At 45.2% G+C, this 20,505-nt stretch overlaps 1 protein-coding gene across 1 annotated transcript in view; it reads right to left on the bottom strand.

The window, feature by feature from the left end:
• Positions 1–20,505, bottom strand: part of LOC110083471 (hepatocyte nuclear factor 4-beta) — a 25,259-nt gene extending 4,754 nt beyond the window's left edge. The window contains exons 1-9 of the mRNA XM_020801941.3: positions 20,370–20,505; positions 13,448–13,619; positions 11,119–11,213; positions 9,510–9,616; positions 5,302–5,457; positions 3,765–3,852; positions 2,525–2,677; positions 1,401–1,637; positions 196–315 (exon numbers count right to left, since the gene is read on the bottom strand). Of these exons, the coding sequence (XP_020657600.3) occupies positions 196–315; positions 1,401–1,637; positions 2,525–2,677; positions 3,765–3,852; positions 5,302–5,457; positions 9,510–9,616; positions 11,119–11,213; positions 13,448–13,619; positions 20,370–20,487 (1,246 nt within the window). The 5' untranslated portion in view covers positions 20,488–20,505. The remainder of the gene's footprint in view (positions 1–195; positions 316–1,400; positions 1,638–2,524; positions 2,678–3,764; positions 3,853–5,301; positions 5,458–9,509; positions 9,617–11,118; positions 11,214–13,447; positions 13,620–20,369) is intronic.

Below are 20,505 nucleotides of genomic sequence, written 5' to 3'. Positions count from 1 at the left end.
TGGATTCTAAAGCCTGATGACAGTGTGGGAAGTGCCCTACCATCTGTGTGTTCGATTCTCAGTTTCAGAAGTGTTCCAATATTTGCATACTTGAATTTGATTATTTGGATGTCAAGAGGAAGCTTGCCCTAACCCAAAAAGGCTAACATTTCAACTCATTTCCCTAGCAAAACAACTGGGAAACCGGGCACTTACAGACTGAAACAGTGTGAATTACAGAACTGATGTTGCTGGGTAGCACAATGTGTCCTGGAAGAGATTCTATGCTGAGGCCAGAAGGCCCTGATGGGTACTGTGGCACTTCCATGGATGTTCCTGCATAAAAAGAAAGCAAGCCAACTCATTCAGCTGTCAGCAAGCACAAAACTAAGGTTGACCACTCATTTGCAAATTGATCACACTTAATTCCAACCAGGGTTTCATTTGCCCAGCCCCAAGCTCATTCCTGCTCTGTTGCACATTCGATTGCATACTACACTAGACCATTATAGCAGTTTAGCGCTATGGCCAAAATCCTGTTACTTACACCTGCCAGTGTAAATCAAGTGGCACAAACTTTGATGGTGAATTGCCACCCCTTAAGAGGTCAGCCTTTGCATTTATTGTTGTACTCTAGTTTCCTGACATGGTGCATGACAAGAAACGCAAGCGTTGGCATCTTCATGAGCAGCATGAGATTTATGCACTTTGATTTATGCCAATAGGCATAAATAATAAGATTCTGGGCCATCAGGTATTTTAACTATCCTGACTGCGTATATGTTTGTGATTTGCAGAACAGAATTTCAGCCAGTGGGTGCCATTGCAATGTCTCTGTGTTAAAATAATGCATCATTTAGGATTCCATTTAGGGGCATTGTATCCTGCCTCTCTTGAGAGTACCCTTTCAATTTGCAGCCCTTAAACGAGATATGTTGTCTTTGTGGTCGTAAGCAATAAACTCACATTTCCAATTCACCTGGAGGGAAAAAAATGTGTACTAAAATCCCAGCAAACTTTGGTGTTTGGCAGGATATTGTGTCCAAAATAATGTGATGTGACATCTTCCGCCCCCCCACTGATTTTACTCGTTGGGGTGCCTCTATGTATCAACCAATGAAAATGAGGCTTTAAAAATGCCCCACAACAGAAGGAAGCAGAATTAGCTGGCCATTTTCAGTAAGCTTTCTTTCTGCATGCAGCGTACACCACTCATCTTTTATTTAGATCCACTCCATGGCTTTGGAACTCGTTTTAGTCTAGCCCTGCCTACGTCTTTACATGCCGCACGGTGTCTGCACAAAACTAGAAAAGACAGAGAGATTCCTCTAATCTTCCAGTTGTCGCCTGCACCAATTTTCTCTGTATCTTTAAGGTGCTTGAAGAAGAAAGACAGATCCCCTTCCTACACCGTTTTGTACCTCCTAGAAGCATCTCCTGAAGCAGGCTGTCAATTCTGGCCACTCCAAAGAGCTTGACAAACTGGACCTGTTCAATCATTTGCCAAGTGATGCTTTGAAGTGGGGGTAGGAGCAGGAGAATGTCACTGAACCTCCCTCGGGAGTCGTACTGCCGGTCATTGATGTAATCTTCAAGGTTCACCTGGACCTGGAAACGCATGTTTTTCACCTTTCCGGCTTCACTCAAGCCTTTGCAATCTGGCAGGAAAAAGAAGGTGGCTAAGGTCAGTACATTTCAAAGTAACATAATGAAGAGGAACAACATTACTTTGGGGCATGATAAATATACAGTGGTGCCTTGCAAGACGATGTTAATTCGTTCTGCGAAAAACGCTGTCTTGCGAAAACATCGTCTTGCGAAATGCAGTTCCCCATTGGAATGCATTGAAATCCATTTAATGCATTCCAATGGAAAAATCATCAGCTTGCAAAAATCGTCCATAGAAAACGTCATCTAGTGAAATGCGATTCCCCATTGGAATGCGTTGAAATCTATTTAATGTGTTCCAATGGGGAAAAATCGTTGTCTTGCGAAAATCGTCCATAGGAAACCTTCAATCACAAAAACTAATCATCTTGCAGATTAATCGTCCCGCGAGGCAATTGTCTTGTGAGGCACCACTGTACTACTGTCAAAAGTTACTTTGGAAGGGCTTTTTAAAAGCATTTTAGAAGGATTTGGGCAGGAATGTATCATATTTGAGTCAGAATAGGCTGCTTTGAACAGTCAATAGTAGGAACATTTTTCAACACCTAGGGCCCATCAGGGATCACTGAAAATGTGAAAATTATCAGAGAAGGAGCCATTTCTACTTTTCAAAGTTCTGTTTCCAGTTTGAAGCATTTTGCTTCTTTTTTCAATTTTATGGGCTTCGAGAGTATTTTGACAAAGTAGGGCTACCCGGATCCCATTTAAATGCAAAATAAATAATCCCAAAACATGGATTCTGGCCTCTGTCTCCTGCATCCGTCTTTTCAATCGACATCTGAACAAGGCAAGAGATCACAACCACAAAACTGACCCTAAAGGCTAGCCATGTCTGTAGGGTTTCACAAATGAAACGAGAGAACCTCCCACTCCATACCTGGGTCAAAGAATACAATGGCTTTAAGGCAGGCATATTCGTTCTCATCGATCTGGATTTCTCGCAAAGGTTTCACTAGTTCATCTAGGATCCTCGTAGCCACACGGGCAATTTCAAGCTCTGGGCATTGCATGGGGATAATGAAGTCATTTCCTGGAGGAGAAGAGAAATGAGAAGGTTTTAGGCTGAGCTTGTTGACCAGTGTCCAGACATTGCTCCAGGTTTGGTGTTTGTTTTAAATGGGCCAATTTTATCAGCATAACAGTGAGCAGACTTTTAAATTTGATGCCAACATTTTTGCCAACCGCTTGTGGAAAAGAAACACACAGTTCTGGTCATCCCATTTTATGGAACAGAAGTAGCAGAGCTGCAGAAAAGAGCAAACACAATAACGAAAATTTCCGGGCACTTAGTTTATTAGGAATGCTTGGTAAAGGTTTTTTTTTTTTTTTAAGGGAAGGTGCTATACGTTCTGCTTACATGTTTTTTAGAGTGGCTTTTAATTCAGTGTTATTTTAATATTGTAATGTGTTTCATTGTGCCTTAGTTCGATAACATCTTTTACCTCTACTTTTTAATTTCATGTGACTCTCCTTGAGATCCAGCATTTGAAACCCTGGCTCTAATGTAATTCGTGGCAAGACACTTAGTTATAAAACATGGTTATATAGTGGGGGAGAACCATGCATCTTCCAGATGTTTTGGACTCTTTTGCCCCAGCCAATGTGGCCAATGGCAAGGAACACTGGGAGTCATAACCTAAAACATCTGGAGAGCCAAATGTCCCTCCCCCCCCATTACATGAACACACAAAGGATGACTTTGTCAGCAGGAATATTTGATGACGTAAGCTCCATTTTTCAAAGGGCCCGGGCAAATGAATACCAGAAGAAAGAAAAGGGGTTATGGTCTTCAAACTTTGCTTGGGTTTTCCAAGAAACATCTGGCAGGAACATCCAGCATCTTGGAAAACAGGTTGCTGGACTAGAGGAGATTTTCTTCCCATCTCGCTGAGCACTTCTTAACTTTGTTGTTAAGATTGGATCTATAAATGGCTATAGTTTACTGCAGGGAGTTAAGCAATACTGTTTTGAGGAGTCTTTCCGGCTCTAATTCTATAATAGCAGCAAGAAAGGCAAATATTAACATGCTAATGGATTGACATAATGTATCTAAAATAGGACGGGAACACAGGGCGCTTGGTCTTCCACATAACAAAACTTCATATTACTGTTTTTACCTAATAACAGAAAATCGGTGTATGGTATAGATCGCTTTGCAACTCCCAGAAGTAGGTGTTCTCCGGCATGAGCTCTTAGTAAGGCAACCTGTCAATCACCGGAGAGAAAAGGAGAAGAAAAGGATTTAACTATTTCAGGAGCGAAGGGAGCTGTATTCTGATGCATACCAGAGAATGTGGTTTGGATGAGTCTTATTTTCAGTGCTGGATCCAAAGCCTGGACCCAGGCCATGTGCAGCCTTACAGATGTTGTTGGACTGTAGCCCCCCTCAGATGTAGCAAATAGCCACTGGTAAGAAACGTCATGCTGTAACATTGGGTAGTATGCATTTGGCCCACTCTGGAAATAGGGTATACAAGACAAGGGTGCAATTGGGGAAATCAGGTGAGCTGCGCAGTTCTTCTCCATGCCTTCTCTTATTCCCTTACATGGCTATTTGGGAGCTCTAAGGCTTGTTTCTCCAAAGCAGTGCTCCTCAGTTGATCTGGCTTAGGGTCAGTTTGCTTACCAGGATCAAATGGGGGTTTACAACGCTGCTCGGAAAACCAACCTTAAACCAAAATTCCTAGTACCGGATGAGGGGAAACTCAGGTTTACCGGGATTAAAGGAAGGTGTGAGGGGGTCATGATGGGCACCCCTGGTGGGGCATCTGCCCTTGCCCCGTGCCCCCTAGAAGGCCCATGGGAAGTTTGAGACCTGGGTCTCATGCAGAGACAGGACAGCAGCTAGCAGATGGTTGGTGGGGATAAAGGAGGGAGATGAAGAGCAGGAGGGGGAAATGGACGGAGGAATTGTGGGCAAAGCGGCTGGGGAGCTGGACCCCAAATTTAGCAAGTCAGGGGACATGGACTACATAGATGTAGAGAACCCCTGGGATGAGGTTCCGGTGGAGGTCTCCATCACCAAGGGAAGAGGGAATGGAGGAGGAGCACCCATCTTTAGACCTCCAGCTTTGCCTCCTTGCCCCACCGGTCTGTGAAAGCCTTGGCATCCAGCAGGGTCCCCAGTCCCCGTCCGAATCCAGAGAAGGTGCTGGAGATGCAGCAGTGGCATTTTCAGAAGGACCAGAGGAACACAGACACTAACAAGCAGCTGCCCACATAAGTTGACCTTCAAGAGCATTGGGTGGCTTGGGACTGTGTTAAAGCCATAGTGAGGAGGCAGAGACTGAGTTGCCAGGAGAATTAGTGATGGAAAGTTATTCCCTCAATGGGCTGTCAGGACAGGAAAAGACTGGTGCCCCTTCTTTCTTTGCTCCTGAACCCTTATGAAACCAAGTTTGAGCCCCTCTAGGAGTCTCACATTCATGGAGACAATGGCTGAGGAGTCCCTGCCCATTGCCCCTAAGCTAGGCAGGGGCAGCTGCTCTCGCACCGTGAAAAGCTGATCTAGCCAGCCAAAATCATTACCTTCGAACTTCATTCAATATCAGCACAGCCACTGCTCTACAGAAGGAAAGCCTAGCTCTCAACGCATCCATGCGCTGGATGTGTGAAAGTCCACCTACGCAAACCGGGGGGGGGGGGCTTGTTCACCTGGTCATCCAGAGGAAGCTCACAGAAGGCTGGGATGTATTTGGCCCACTCAACCAGGACCAAGAGCTGCTGTTTCATGGATTCGGACACATCACTGATGGTTGCAATCTTCTTCATGGCAATGTCTGCGCTGTGCACAGGACGGAGAGCTGAATACTGCAAGATAAAAGGCCAGGACGTCGGCATCCTTCAGCTTCAAAGATTCACAGAATCATAGAATCATGTTGGAAGGGGCCCATAAGGCCATCAAGTCCAACCCCCTGCTCAGTGCTGGAATAAAAATCAAGGAGTATCTGACGGATGGTTGTCTAATTTTCTCTTGAGTGCCTCCAGTGTTGGAGCACTCACCACCTCTCGAGATAATTGGTTCCACTGTTGTACTGCTCTAACAGTTAGGAAGTTTTTCCTGATATTCAACTGAAATATGGCTTCCTGTAACTTGAGCCCATTGTTGTGTGCCTTGCAGTCAGAGATGATGAAGAACAGATCTTGACCCTCCTCTGTATGACAGCCTTTCAAATATCTGAAAAGTGTTATCATATCACCCCTCTGTCTTCTTTTCTCAAGGCTAAACATGCCCAATTTTTTCAGTCTTTCCTCATAGGGTTTGGTTTCCAGCCCCCTGATCATCCTTGTTTCTCTCCTCTAATTTGTTGCAATTTGTCAGCATCCTTCTTGAAGTGTGGTGTCCAAAAGTGGACACAAGACTCAAGGTGAGACCTAACCAGTGCTGAATAGAGGGGAACTAGCACCTTATAGGATTTGGAAACTATACTTCTGTTAATGAACCCTAAAATAGAATTTGACCTTTTTTTTTGTAGCCAACATGGTTGGCTTATATTGAGGTTGGGGTCACCAGTGACTATGCTTGCTATGGATGATGGGAGTTGTAGTCATATTGGAAGGACAACAGGTTAGGGAAGGCTGCTTTAAACTAGGTAGCTGCTCCACTTCAATGTATTACATTTTCCCTTCTTCCCACATTTCAGCTCCCATGATTTAGGTCTCTAGTTGTGGAGTGAGAGGTTGGGAGTTCAATTCCCCACTGTGTCTTCTTGACAGACACTAGACTAAAAAATCCATAGGGGCCCTTCTAGCTCTGCAGGTCTAAGATGATGGTGATTATATGATTTTATATATATAAATCACGCCATTTAGCTTTATTCACCATTATAATGCCCAAATGGGAAATTATGCTTCTTCCAGCAGGTGGCAATAGATCACAACTGTTTTATCAACAAATGTTACAGTTAGGAACCGTGATATATAGAAATTAAAAAAGGAAAACTCTAGCAAGAATTGATTTTAAAAAACACAGATGCTTAAGGAGTATTTGATAAACATACACACAGAGAGACATTTATTTACAAGTGTTTGGCTATTTTGATCTCAGTCAGCCCTGTGGTTTAGGTCTCTGGCTGTGGTTGGGAGTTCAATTCCTCACTGTGCCTCCTAGGAGAAAGCTGATTTGGGTGGCCTTGGGCAGGGTGGCCCCAGAAGAAGGGAATGGTAAGCCACGTCTGAGTATTTTTTCTCTCTCTGGAAAATCCTTAAAAGAGTTGCCATAAGTCAGAATTGACTTGACAGCACATGAGTATTATTTTGTTATTATTAATAATAACAATAAGTACTTGGGAGCAAGTTGGTTCTGACTTATGATGATCCTTTCCAGTCTTCCTAGCTATAAAGTAAAGGTAAAGGTAAAGGTTCCCCTTGACATTTAATCCAGTCGTGTCTGACTCTAGGGTGCAGTGCTCATCCCAGTCTCCAAGCCGTAGAGCCAGCGTTTGTCCACAGACAATCCTTCGTGGTCACGTGGCCAGCGTGACAAGACACAGAACGCTGTTACCTTCCCACCGAGGTGGTACCTATTTATCTACTCACATTTACATGCTTTCGAACTGCTAGGTTGGCAGGAGCTGGGACAAGCGACGGGAGCTCACTCCGTTGCGTGGATTCGATCTTACGACTGCAGGTCTTCTGACATTGCAGCCCAGAGGTTTCTGCGGTTTAACCCGCAGTGCCACCATGTCTCTTTAGCTGTAAAGTACTTGGATGTTATTTACCCATCCCTTCTTCTTAGGTGCCTTGAGACCTAGCAGTTTGTCCAAAGTGACACAGGTTCCCCCTTCTCCTCTAAGGCACATTGGGGAATCTTTTTCCAAAGCTCTGCTTCACTAAACTAGAGTTAGAAAAGGTACCCAACAGGTGTTCGGTGGGATGGCCCCATTGTCTATGACAGGACTGATGATCTACACACATTTTAATCTCCATTCTGGCCTTGTTGTGGGACTGAATGGGTTCTGGTTGTCTGGATGGATGGCCTTTGCCAAGGCAGGGAGGAGGAGGAGAGGACCACACTATTTCTGCTCAGTCAGTCCTAGGCTTTTGGCACGGTTGATGGTGACATTCCCTTGGAACGGTTCTTTGGGAGGCACAGGACATCCTGTGCTTCCAGGCCTACTTCCAAGCTCAGTTTCAAAAACGTGATGCGGGACAACTCTTCTCCATTCCCTTCAGCTGTTGGGCTGTGAGGAGGGTTGTGTGTGGATCCTTGGATTCCATTCAGAGGCTGAATCGAGCCAGATCCCAGTTCAGTTCTGAGAAATCTAGATCTCATTCAATTCAGTCTACATCTCAAATCTGTCTGAATTCGGGAAGCTGGATCATCAATACCTCCCCATTGACTTCAATGGGAAAGTCAAAATAGCTATACCCAGCTTTTTTCCCCCACTGATGTAAGTGAAATGTGTAGATAGAAAACCTAGAGAGTACACCTGTACAATTTCAATCACCTAATTTCAGTTGTTTACATAATCAGTTTCTTTAAAAGTCACTGTTTTCAAGACAAAAACAACAGTACGGTTCTTAAAAGCACGTACATTCAGTCTCATACTCAAACTTGCCCATTCATGAAGTCATTCTCCTTTCTCTGCCCCTCTAGTATTGGCCTTTCCTTACTCAGGGCCTTATAATATTTCAGAACCTCTCACTGAAGAACTTTGTCAAAGAAGAGCCAGTTTAAAACCAAGAAAAGAAATTCCAAGCTGGATGGATTAATGTACTGCACCGGAAGACAACACAGTGAGCAGTGGGCAGGTAAGGATGCTGGATGAGAAGTGCGGCAGAGGGGAATAAATTTTCACTAGCTAAACAAGTCACAAAGACATAGGTAAAGGTAAAGGTACCCTTTGACAATTTTTGTCCAGTCGTGTTCGACTCTAGGGGGCGGTGCTCATCCCCGTTTCCAAGCCATAGAGCCAGCGTTTTGTCCGAAGACAATCTTCCGTGGTCACATGGCCAGTGCGACTTAGACACAGAATGCTGTTACCTTCCCACCGAGATGGTCCCTATTTATCTACTTGCATTTGCATGCTTTCGAACCGCTAGGTTGGCGGGAGCTGGGACAAGCGACGGGCGCTCACTCCGTCATGTGGATTCAATCTTACAGCTGAAGATCTACAGACCTTACAGTACACAGGCTTCTGCGGTTTAGCCCACAGCGCCACCACGTCCCAGAAGACATGTCCCACAAAGACATACACCCCCAAAATCCCCATGTTTTGCCACTCAAAATTGGAAAGACAAAGTAAAGGAACTGGTAAAGCTACTGGAGTTACATTGAAGACTATTTGAGAGGAGGGAGCAGTCTGTAAGATTTCAGAAGGTGGGGCCCTGTGACATCCTTGTGGTATTACAGAATTAGGATGTTTGTGATGTCATTTTGCAATTGCCCTGTTAACCATTGCAAAACAACATACATAAGTGTGGTAATATGGGTGGGTGCTTGTGCAACAAGAAGGCTGGAAAGTCTCCATGCTGGTGCTTTACTCCCTGCTTTGCTCCAAATGACACGGTGGACTCCAGTACATACACTGGTCAGCTGTGTCCTGAGTCTCCTTCTCTCCTGGCTTTTTGACTTGGTGACACTACACAAGTGGAATGCACATGGAAAGTTGAGCCAGTGGACTCAGCTTTGAGGCACCAGCTGAGAATGGGTGGCAAGAGGTCCCAGTGGGTCTCTAAACTTTAAAGCCCCAGATTTTCTTCTCCCTCAGCACCAGTCACCTGGAGATTTGTTTCCCCAGCTGTGGAGCCAATGAAACAATTAGCAGATGCTTCAACCAGCACCCTGAGACCTGGCAAAATTCCTTACCACCCTTCCAATTGTCAGAGGTTGTTCAGACAAGACAATTGTGCTCATCTACCTGCTGTGCCATTGCTTCTGCTTGGGTCAGAACAGTGATGGAGAGGGCCCCGTTGTCCTCATAGCTGCTTCGCCGGATACTTATCCTGTCACGCTCATTCTGCACAGCTTACAAGAGAGAGAGAGAAACAGCAGCACATCAGATAAATGCTTGGCTTGTATCATGTTGTAGTGGAATTAGGACTGATGGGGATGAAATGAGGTGACCTTTTTTAATCAAATGGGTTAGGAAGGCCTGCACATGCTAGATTTTATGCACATAGGCCCTGCTCAGGACCTTAATCCAAGACAGACAGAGCCTCAATTCACCTCTCCAGTGTAAGTGGCCTTGGGAGTTCAGCAGTGTGTGTGTGTGTGAATGGGCTCATTGAGATTCCTCATGGAGTTTGTGCAGCCAATCATACGGAAACTCAGTGGAAACAAGAGTTTACACATTGCTCCATTTGTGCACATGGGGAGGAAGGCAGAGAGAACATTGACCCAGGTTCATGCTGAGTCATATGCTTAAATCTCTGTAGCTACACAGAAAAGAAGAAGATTACCTTCTGTGCTAGAGTTGAGTTTTGGCATGTTTGATCTATTTTGATTGCAGAGTGAGAAGCAAACATATCCCTTTTTTTCCTGATGCAAACAAGCAGAGTGGGAAATTGAATACAAAGAGAAGCCCTGGAAATTTCCTGGAGCAAACCCTGCCTTATCCAAACTTTGGTGAGCCTTCTGCAATGAAGTCCTGGAAAACCTCGGAATGCCTTCCATGTCCTAAAGCTTGCGCAGTGCAATGGCATCCAACCAATTGGCCTAGTTTTGCGCCCAACAATGTCTCTTTCTGGCACCATTACAGAGGGCAAGGGGGTGGGACGGGGGCAGGAATTTGAGACCACAGCAGGTTGAGAGGGAGAATCAATATCGATTGCAGCACAGTTACTCCCACGTCAAAGGCAGCAAATCAGTAACTTTCCAAAACTTTCCCTGGAAGGAGACACTTTGGGGGGAAATGGTGAGGGTTTGGTTGCAGTTTAATATTTAGGGTGCTCGGTTGATGAGTTGAAAAATCCTGCACTCCTTGTTGTTGCAGGCCATCATGTCCCCTCCAAATTTGGGTGACTTTACAAATGAGTAACCTCCAAAACGCCCTGTCCTCGATGGCCCTGTTCATCTCTTGCAAACTCAAAGTTGTGGTCAGGCCATCTCACATTTGGTCTTCCTCTTTTCCCCCTGCCTTCATCTTTTCCTGACATCATTGTCCCCTCGGCGAGTCTTGACTTCTCATGGACTGCTCAAGGTACAGCAGCCTCAGTTTCATCTCCCATCCACACACCCAAGAGAAAGTTCAGGCTTGATTTGATCTAGGACCCCATACTTAATGCCCTCCATATAGGCTGGAGAGAAACTTCCACCAGTTTTGGTTAGACCAAAGACACTATTATTTTCAATAAAAGCAATCTCTGATTCAGTGTTGCCATCTGAATCTGCTGATGTGGAACTCAGCGTGACTCATAAAGACTCACCCATTCCCAATGGACAGCTAACAATTCCAAGTATCTATACAACACAGCACCTGGGACTCTGAAGCTGGCATTGGTTGGGTTGTAAATCCCAAAGTCCCTTACCTTCTTTTTTCATTCCGGCTCGGAAACATTTCTTCAGCCGGCAATATCGACACTGGTTCCTCTTGTCCTTGTCTATCACACATTGTCGGCTGAACCTGTAGAAGAAGAGAGAATTACTGTGCAACTTGCCCACAGCCACACAGGCTGCCTCTTCTGAGATGAACAATGGTGAATCGAACTCTCAACCTCCGTTCCAGGAAAATCGCCGTTAAGCGAAAACATCATAAAACAAAATTAAAAACCCCATTGAAATGCATTGAAACCCGTTCAATGTGTTCCAATGGGGTAAAAACTCACCGTCCAGCAAAGATCCTCCATACGGCGGCCATTTTCGCTGCCTGTATAGCGAGGAACAGGGCCGGACTGGGACCAAAAATCGGCCCTGGCATTTAGAGCACACAGGCCCACCTGGCTTTGGGCCAGGATTGGCCCTATGGACCCCTGAAATGCACCGGGGGGATTTTGAGCGAGGTGCTCTCGCCATCAGCCTGGCCTACCTCACAGGGCTGTAGGGAGGAGGATAAAACTTGGGAGGGAGCCGAGGATATGAACGAAATGAATAAACAGAACCTCCCTGTGCAAGAGGAGTGTATCTTTTCTGCCGCAGCGCATCCTAAGGAGCAGGATAAGAAGGCAACTCGTATCTAAAGCGGGGTTGTGACATTCTCTGGGGACGGTGAAACAAAGACAGCGTAGCCCAGCTCTGATGAGGAAATTTTCATTTTAAAAAAAAACTGGCCAGGAAAGTTGATCTTCCCGGGACCGGGTCAGGATCCCTCCGGTCGAGGCTGGGCTTGCCGACGAAACTTCAGCCCAGCCTCGTCAGAGGGGCTTTCCTGGGAGGCAGCATGGCCACCCCTGCCCGGGAGGAGAGGCTTTCTCGGCTTCCAGTTTCCGATCGGCCCTCCTCACCTCTTCCAGTCCCCCCCTCTGCTCTTTTCCCCGTCCTCGCCCCCTTCCTCCTCCTCCTCCCCTCTCCGCCCCCCCTGGCTTTCCCTCCTCGCCCGCCCGCCTGGGGAAGGCCGGCCGAGGCGCCCGCTCCCTCTCCCGTCCCCCAGCGGCGCGCTTCCCTTTGCAGAGGCCAAGGGCGCCCGGCGAAGGTGACAAGTCCAGGCACCGTGTGCTCTCGGCCACCTGGGCGCCCGGGCAGCGGGCCTGGCCGGGCTGGGCCGGGGGGGCGGTGGGGGAGGATCCGAGGTGAGGCTGCCTCCTCCTCCTTCTCCTGCCGCCGCTCCCGCTCTGCCAGGGCGAGGAAGCGAGCGAGCGAGCGGGGCGGGGGATGCGCCGGCCAGACCCTCCGGCCGGCCACCAGCACCAGCCGCGGCCCGAGAGCAGCCGGTGGGCAGGCAGGGCCGGGAAGCCGCGGCGTCTCGGCTGCCCGCGCTAGCCTCGAACAAAGCGCGCCGCCGCCGGTTCCGCGGGAGGGAGGCGGAGTGGCCGCGTCCCCATGGCCGCCACCTCCGCCGCCCGGAGCCCGCCTTCGCCGCCGCACTAGGAGCCGGGCCTCGGCATTGCCCCCCCCTCGGGCGCGGGTACGCTCTTGGGCCGGGTGGGGAGGTTGGGTGGACGCCCCAGCTGGAGGGGGCGGGAGGAGGAAGGAGGAGGAAGAGGAGGAGGCAAGGCAAGGGGGCGGGGAGGGAAGACTCCCTTTCACTCTCTCGCTTGCTCACTCTCTTTTGGGGAGGGGGGCTCAGCATGGCCCTGCGCTGAGGCAGGAACCGGCCCTTCTGACCACCGGCCGTTCTGGCATTTGCCAGAATTGCCAGATGGCCAGTCCGGCCCTGGCGAGGAATCTGTCCCTAAACACAGCAGGGAGCCATTTTAAGCACCTGATGGCCATTTTGAAACCGCCGATCAGCTGTTAAAAAAACATTGTTTTGCGAAGAATCAGTTCCCGAAGCAGGGAACCGATCATCGCAAAGTGGAAAAACTCTGTTTAGACCATTGTTTTGCGATCACAATTGCGATCGCAAAAAGATCGTCATACAGCGATTTTGTCGTAATGTGGGGCAATCGTTAAGCGAGGCACCACTGTACTAGATATCTATATTATTATATATATATTGCCTTGGGCAACTGCACAGTCCTAGGATACACCCAGAAGGGATCAGTAAACCACTTCTGTGTATTCTATCTAGGAAAAAAAAAGGATCACCATAAATCAGAGCTGACTTGATGGCACATGATAATAATAATGGTTAAGCCAGAGCAAAGGCTGCAGATGAAAGAGGCCATTACCACCACACTGGTGGTCACTGTGGATGCTTAAGACCTCTGCCTGGGAAATCTGTGAGATTTCCCAGCATTCCCTTCCAAACCATAGAGTTACCTGCACGAATAGACATGATTCTTGCGGACACTCCTTCTGAAGAACCCTTTGCAGCCATCACAGCTGGAAGCCCCATAATGCTTCCCAGTTGCTCGATCACCACAGATGGCACATAATGAATGGACCCCATTCAGGAGCAAAGTGCTGTTGCCCAACTCGGAAGCGATGGCATCTGGAAAGAGAAAAATGCAGTAATCCGGGTGTTGATAAGGTCAAGGCCTGTCTGGGAAGACAATGGGAAATGTTTCATGGGTTTGGGAGTGGGGAGCTGGGTTGTAAATCCCAGTTCCACAGTCAGCTTGACTAATGGCCATGCTAGCTGTGGATTCTGGGATTTATAGTCCAAAAATAGGTCCAGTCCTTGTAAACTGATGGAACAAGCTAATTAGCCATCTAAGCCAAAGCAGGCTAAGTAAAGTCTTCCATTTTGTTTTGATTTGATTTGAAAGCAGAATTCACATGGCCTCGCTCTCCCTCTCCCTCTCCCTCTGTGTGTGTGTGTGTGTGTGTGTGTGTGTGTGTGTGTGTGTGTGTGTGTCTGTTTGTGTGTGTCTGTGTGTCTGTGTGTCTGTAAAATTCAGAAGGGTTGCCCATTTACTTCTTTCTAGGGACACTCGTCCAGCTTGGCCAAGACGACACAGGCTTGTTCGTCTCCTACCGGGTATAGAGAGGAATTGAACTCCTAACCCTTGGCCTGGTTCGACCAGCCCTCTGACGGGACACATCCATAGACGTCCAACCTGGAGGTGTGGTCTTTTTGGGGCCAATTACACCTGCTCTGCACAGTGGCAAGAGAAAGCCAGGTCTACTGGTTGCAAATAGAAACAACATCTGCTGAATATCTGTGAAGATTCTCAGTCGTCCAGGTGATGTTATCTGAAATCTGAGTCATGCCAACTGAACTTCTTTCTTATTAGTTTGAAACATTTCGCTACTCCTCCAAGGAGCTTCTTCAGTCTGAGGAATGAAGAAGCTACTTGGATGAGTAGCAAAACATTTCAACCTAATAAGAAAGAAGTCCAGTTGCCATGACTCAACTTCCAAATAACATCTGCTGAAGGCTTCCTTCTTCTCCTCTGGAGCCTGGTCTACAGAGGTGCAGATACACCTTCCCTCCACCACCTCACTAAGGCCTGGTATTACAGGGATTTGTCCTCAGTTCTCTCTACCTGGTCTACACCTGTCTTTTCCTAAATTGATCTATCAGGTTGCTGAAGCTGTCTTGGAAATCTGGTACAGCATGCCTTTGCCATGGTCCCAGGAGGTGAAGCCCTGGTTGCTCCACCATGGCTATGACACTGGATGTGAGCAATCTAGCTTGCTCCCCATCTCTAGTGTTGTTTCCCATCCTGTGTGTGGAAGGTGATGCGTTGGAAGGAGAGCTCTCTAAGGATGGAAGCAGCCCACATGAGCCGGGAGTCCGATTTCCCAGCATTATGAAGAGGCTTTATAGATAACAGAGGCTGTCCCTTGTCAGACTCACTGCCTTGCTCAAGGAAGCATAAGAAGTGATCAAGAGAGAGCAGAGCTAGTATGCTCCCCTCCGTGGATGAGTATTCCACCCAGTTTTGAATGCCATAATGTGACACCTTGTACACCAGTATACAACAGTGAGAGCTTCACTGTTGATGTCCACCCAACAGAGAGAAAGCTGCCCGTACTCAGACTGCTGAGGAACACCTTAGTTTTCATCTTCAAAATTGAATTATTCTTTGGGGGAAATGTTATGGTATCAAGAATATAGAGGAACTGGTGAAAATGGTAGCTCTAAGTCAATTTCCTGTTTCTCTTTGCATCCCATCAACTCATTCTATAACTGAATCTTTGTTATGATGTATAATCCCCTGGCAACATCAGTCAATGCTGCTTGAGTGATGGCACCAGGCCATGGAATATACCCAATATGGTGACCTACCTAGAATTTGGAAAAGTTATTGTTTGGGACTACAATGCCCAGAATCTCCCAGCCAGCAAGACCAAAAGCAATAAGATTTCCTGGCTCTCTGGACAAGCCTTCGTCATCTGCTCTGTAAATTCCAAAATAATTCCTGTTGGTTTCTTGGACCATTTCTTTACAATAAGCATTCATTGTTTAACTTGGTCATACCGGTGACCACCCATGGGTTAGACCGCAGCTGCGACCTTGAATGACATTTCCTCTAAGGGTCGCGCTGAACTTTTGAGATGGATGAAATACTAGGATAAGCAAAGGAACATTGTCATAAGGTCTATTTACAAGCCAGATGTCCGAGCAATTCCAATTAATGCACTCTTGCAGCCAAGTAGAAAAGTAATAAAAAAAGAGCAACTTGGAGGAAAATATGATTTGAGGTAGGTGCAAATGGTTATAGAGGAGAGGAAGACAAGAGCAGCTAAAACTGTACCCAAAGAAAAATAAATACAGGAATATGACTTGAGAAGGAATATTTCTCAAGTTTGAAAGCCTCCATTTGGAAAGTAAAGGAGAAATAAAAAACACTGCTTTAGTGTAGTCCTGTTCACAACAATATACCTTGCAACTGCTTTGGACTACAACTCCCATTGGCCTTGCTAGCTCAAAATTTGGGCATTTTCGTCCAAAAACAATAACTTCCCTAAGTTCTGGGTGTGTTACCATACTGAGTATACTGGGTGTGATTCAGTCTGTTTCTGATTATTCGTTAGAATACCAAAATCCAATGGTAGGAAAGATATGTTTATTCATTTATTGCAAAAAAAGATTACCAATCTGCATATAGATCTAGAAAAGACAGGAGGGAAAAACAGCTGGGCTATTGCAGTGGCTGTTGCCTCCCATCACTGGTTCAGACCACTTGTTGAATGAATGCATCACTGCTCTTTCTACGGGTTGTTCCTAGTGAGCATTCTTTATATTCCTAGTCATTGCAGTGAACCATGTTTTGATTTCCTCCAAGAGAGTATGCTTCCACTGGAATGAGTGTTTCCCAGTGAACAGACGTGGTACATGTGTTACACAAAATGAGATCCCATAGCTTTCATTCTGCAGTGTGCTTTCGTTTCAGAGGTAACATAGTTTCCCAGTGCTCGAACTGTGATATGTTGCATCTGGGAAGAAATTAAATGAGTTTGTTTCTTCAGCCAATGACCTGGAGCAGGCTGTGGAGAATACGTCTGTGTCAATGTCACAGACACCCCGCTGACAGAGTGTTGGTGATCTCTATCATGATAAGAGATGCCGTTCCCTCAAACGCCCCACCACGTCAACAACATCTCTTTTTTTTATCAATTTAAAACACTGCTATTTAATGAGATTTGTCTTGCACTTTCCAGCTTAACTGGCTAAGTACTTGGACAGACCTTTAGAGGGAAGGCAGAAAGCGAAGCTGACAAAATTAGCTCAGTTCCTTCCACCAATTTTGTGATCCTTGCCTTAATTTTGTTCAGACATAAATTTCTAATAAGATTCTTTGGTATTCTTACTAACAGAGGCCTAGCGCAGATCTTGGGACAGTAATCATATTGAAACCAATTAATAAGAAGGAAGGTAGAAAAATTATTTAAGATAGTGCACAGGAAAGGTTCTTGAACTTGGTTGCAGGAGGCCCTAGTGTGGGCTTCCACGTCTACAAATTTGCCTCTGTAACAAAAATGAAGCAAAAAGAAGAAATGGGGAGTGATCCTTAGAGAGGGAAAGAGGAAGGAAGCCTAAGATTACCAATCTGCATGTAGATCTAATAAAGTCAGGAGGGAGAAACAGCTGGGCTATTGTTCTGCCTATTGCCTCCCACCACTGCTCCAGACCACTTGTTCCAAGCATCACTGCTCTTTTTCCAGCCTGTGGGTTATTCCTCAGAGCTTGGAACTGTTCGCAGTAGCACCAATACATGAACCTTTCATTGGTACATTTCAGTGTATTAATCTTTAAGTCTCTGTAATTTAATTCATTTGTTTGTCAATTAGGTAAATCATAAAAACACCAATTTTCTCTAAGAATTGCATGCAATTACCACGATGACTTAGAAAAGCAAGAAATGATAAAATATTGTCATTTGTCATTTGGATTAACAAATTGTTAAGGCACTGCTGGAAAAAAATACTGAGAGTAGAAAATGAATTTTTACTGAGTTATTTCCAAACTCTAGTCATTCTTCCCTCTCCTGTCCCATTTCTCAATTACAACAGTGAAGTTTTAATTTATCCCTTGCCCCAGAGGGACAAAGAACTTGTGAATACTTGCAGAAGTGGGCAGAACACAGACCATCTGGATCTACTGTTAGATTGTGGAGTGATCTGTAGATTTCCTATGGTTTCTAAGCCCCAATTATTTAACAATAGCAAGCATCACAATAACATAAATGCTGCCTATTGTCGTGCAGTGAAAATGATGAAACTTCAGGGTAGCTCGGGAGCCATACATATATTGTTTGGAGGAAATGTGGGCTGTGTTCAGTTCTGATACTCAAAACTGAGTATTCAGGATTTGAGCAAATCACAAATTTGAAACCAAATTGGCCTGATTGAGATCTTTTTATGCAAAGCTTACAGCATATGAAAGCTAAGGGAACAGATTCCATTGGCAGTGAAGCAAAGCAAATTTACAAATCATTCCGATCCAAGATATAAAACAGACCAGGCCTAAATCAGTCTAGTCAAGCAAACCTAAGGTGTCTATTGCAGAAAGCTTGGTGTCTAATATTCAGAATGTTTACTACCAAATTTGCTATCCAAATTCCTTGTACCTGTGTGCAAAAAATAAAAAGGGTTATAAACATTTGGGTTCCCAGTTCATTGGCTTTGCAAAATATACAAATCCATTCCGATCCAAGACAGAAGTAAAACTGAAGAGGGCATCAGCCGCTCCAGTCTGAATCACGGCACACTCCACAGTCCTAAGCTGCACGACAGACTAAGGAGAAATGTGCACAGCCCTATTCAAAACTGGTTCCAAATTCTTGAGCTCAGGAGGTTTCACTAGTCTTCAGGTGATTGATGGACCTCAAGGCATTCATTTTTTAAAAAAATATAATATCCCCTTAGTCTGATACCTGCCCAGCCCCACTCTATAAATGCTAAAGAAGAGTATGGAGTTATATCTTTCTTTTTTTCCCCAAGATCAGCTTGAAAATCAACAAAGATGTGAACTCCTTTCCCATTCAAGTAAACAACTTTCTTAACTTTCCCTAAGCACCAAAAAGAGAGAGAGAGAGAGGAATTTTCCTCCACGGCCAGGTATCATCACATTCTTGAATGTACCTCCTACTTTTGGATATGTTTGCTAATTGGAAATGTCCCGGCTTTCACTCAAATGTTTTAAAAGCTGTTTCAACAATTCTTTTTTTTTCCAAGAGGGTGCTTGCTTAAGACAAACAAGCTAATTTCAAAACATCTAGTTCCTAAACAGGCTGGTTCACTTATTAACAAGTTAGCAAACAGGACAATGCCAGGTGAGATAGCCTTCACCTTTCCAAAAAACCTAGCGTTACTACAACATGAACTTTGTTGGGATACAGGCTTATTTCAAAATCACAGTGAGTCTGTGGGCAGTTCATTCAACAGAGAGAATGATATTCCCCGTCTATGAAAGTTGAAAACTCAAAGTGTTATAGTCAGATCAATCAAGTCACCTTAAACCATAGATGAAAATCAAGCTTTCATTCATTCATTCAATGAAGTTCAATGAATGGTTGCTGATTTACTACAACCTTAGAATATTCCTTCCTTCCTTCCTTCCTTCCTTCCTTCCTTCCTTCCTTCCTTCCTTCCTTCCTTCCTTCCTTAAAAAGAACCCTATGAGAAACTAGAGAGGTACCATGGATAGAATGTCAGATCAGGACTTAACAACGTAAGTCATAAATGTCACAATCAAGTCAACCTTTGCTATGGCTCTTGTGACTTTGTGCAAGAAGGCAACCTTTTTCACATTTTTCACTACAGCTCATTTCCCCCCAAAATGTGCAAAAATCCATCAAGCACAAGCAAGAATCTCTCCAAGACTAGTATTAAAACAATTGCCATTTTTTCTCCAAGGAAATAATTCTTGAGTTTCCTCCCCTATTGCTTGAGAAGGAGTTACATTTTTAGCTGTAAGGATAAGAGAAATGTTCCTCTAAAAGAAACATCAGTTTCGAGTTTCTTGCCTACAACCTATTTTCGGTTTCATATTTGCAAAATTGTGCCTCTGTCTGATTCTAAAGACAAGATAAAGTTCAATAGCATTTTAAGGGCTAAATGGTGGTAATAGAAGGGAATAATGATAAACATTGTGGCCAAATGACCATGGAATGGAAAAGATGCAGTTAGTTTCAATTCTGCATGAAGTTTAAATGTACGTATACAACAGAAGCATCAGATAGTTCACAACAAAGAGGAACAGTGAAACCCTAGCCCCCACCCCCAAGAAATTAGTTTGATGGAAAAATAATTCAGAACAGAATAGAACATATAAAGCATCTATTTGGTGAGATTTCCTTCCTGCTTTCATAAATGCTTTCTGGCCACTGTCTTGCATTGACTTTCATTTCTGTATAGCATATTATAAACACAAGGAGATCCAGGATATTGTTTTGATAAATGCATCGCAAACATTGCGCTCAGATACTTCCAGGCTTAAGAAACAATAGTTATCCTTATCAATGCTATTAAATATTTGGCTGCACTGAGAGACCCTACAAAGCAGGAATGTCGGGGCAAATATAGCCATTCCTAGAATTTCGTGTTACGGTTTTCACCATAACACTACATGCTTCTCAATTCAGGTCATGTATTGACTATGAAATGCTAAGCTGTATTATAAGCGCCATCACCCCCTAACTCTCCGACTCCAAACAGTTTCAAGAGTTCACAGGTGCCGAAGTGACGCCTTCCACCCTTCGACCCCACACTTCCCTGTCCACCCAAGAGGGCAACTTTTGGACCAAGGTAACAGAGGCCGACGTGCGTCTCGATAGAAATATCTCCTCACCTGATGAGTTTGTGGGCAGCACCCGCAAGCTGTCAAACTCCAACATGGTGTACGAGGAGTCAAGGGACTCACTGTAGTCTGGCATTTCCATGTCCATCAAGCTTTGAGAAAGCCTCATTATTACTGTCAACAGAGA

This window comes from Pogona vitticeps, chromosome 10, assembly GCF_051106095.1.
Source record: "Pogona vitticeps strain Pit_001003342236 chromosome 10, PviZW2.1, whole genome shotgun sequence".
NCBI classification, from domain to species: domain Eukaryota; kingdom Metazoa; phylum Chordata; class Lepidosauria; order Squamata; family Agamidae; genus Pogona; species Pogona vitticeps.
Note: the sequence above shows the minus strand (reverse complement) of the source record. Positions and strands in the feature narration are given on the sequence as shown.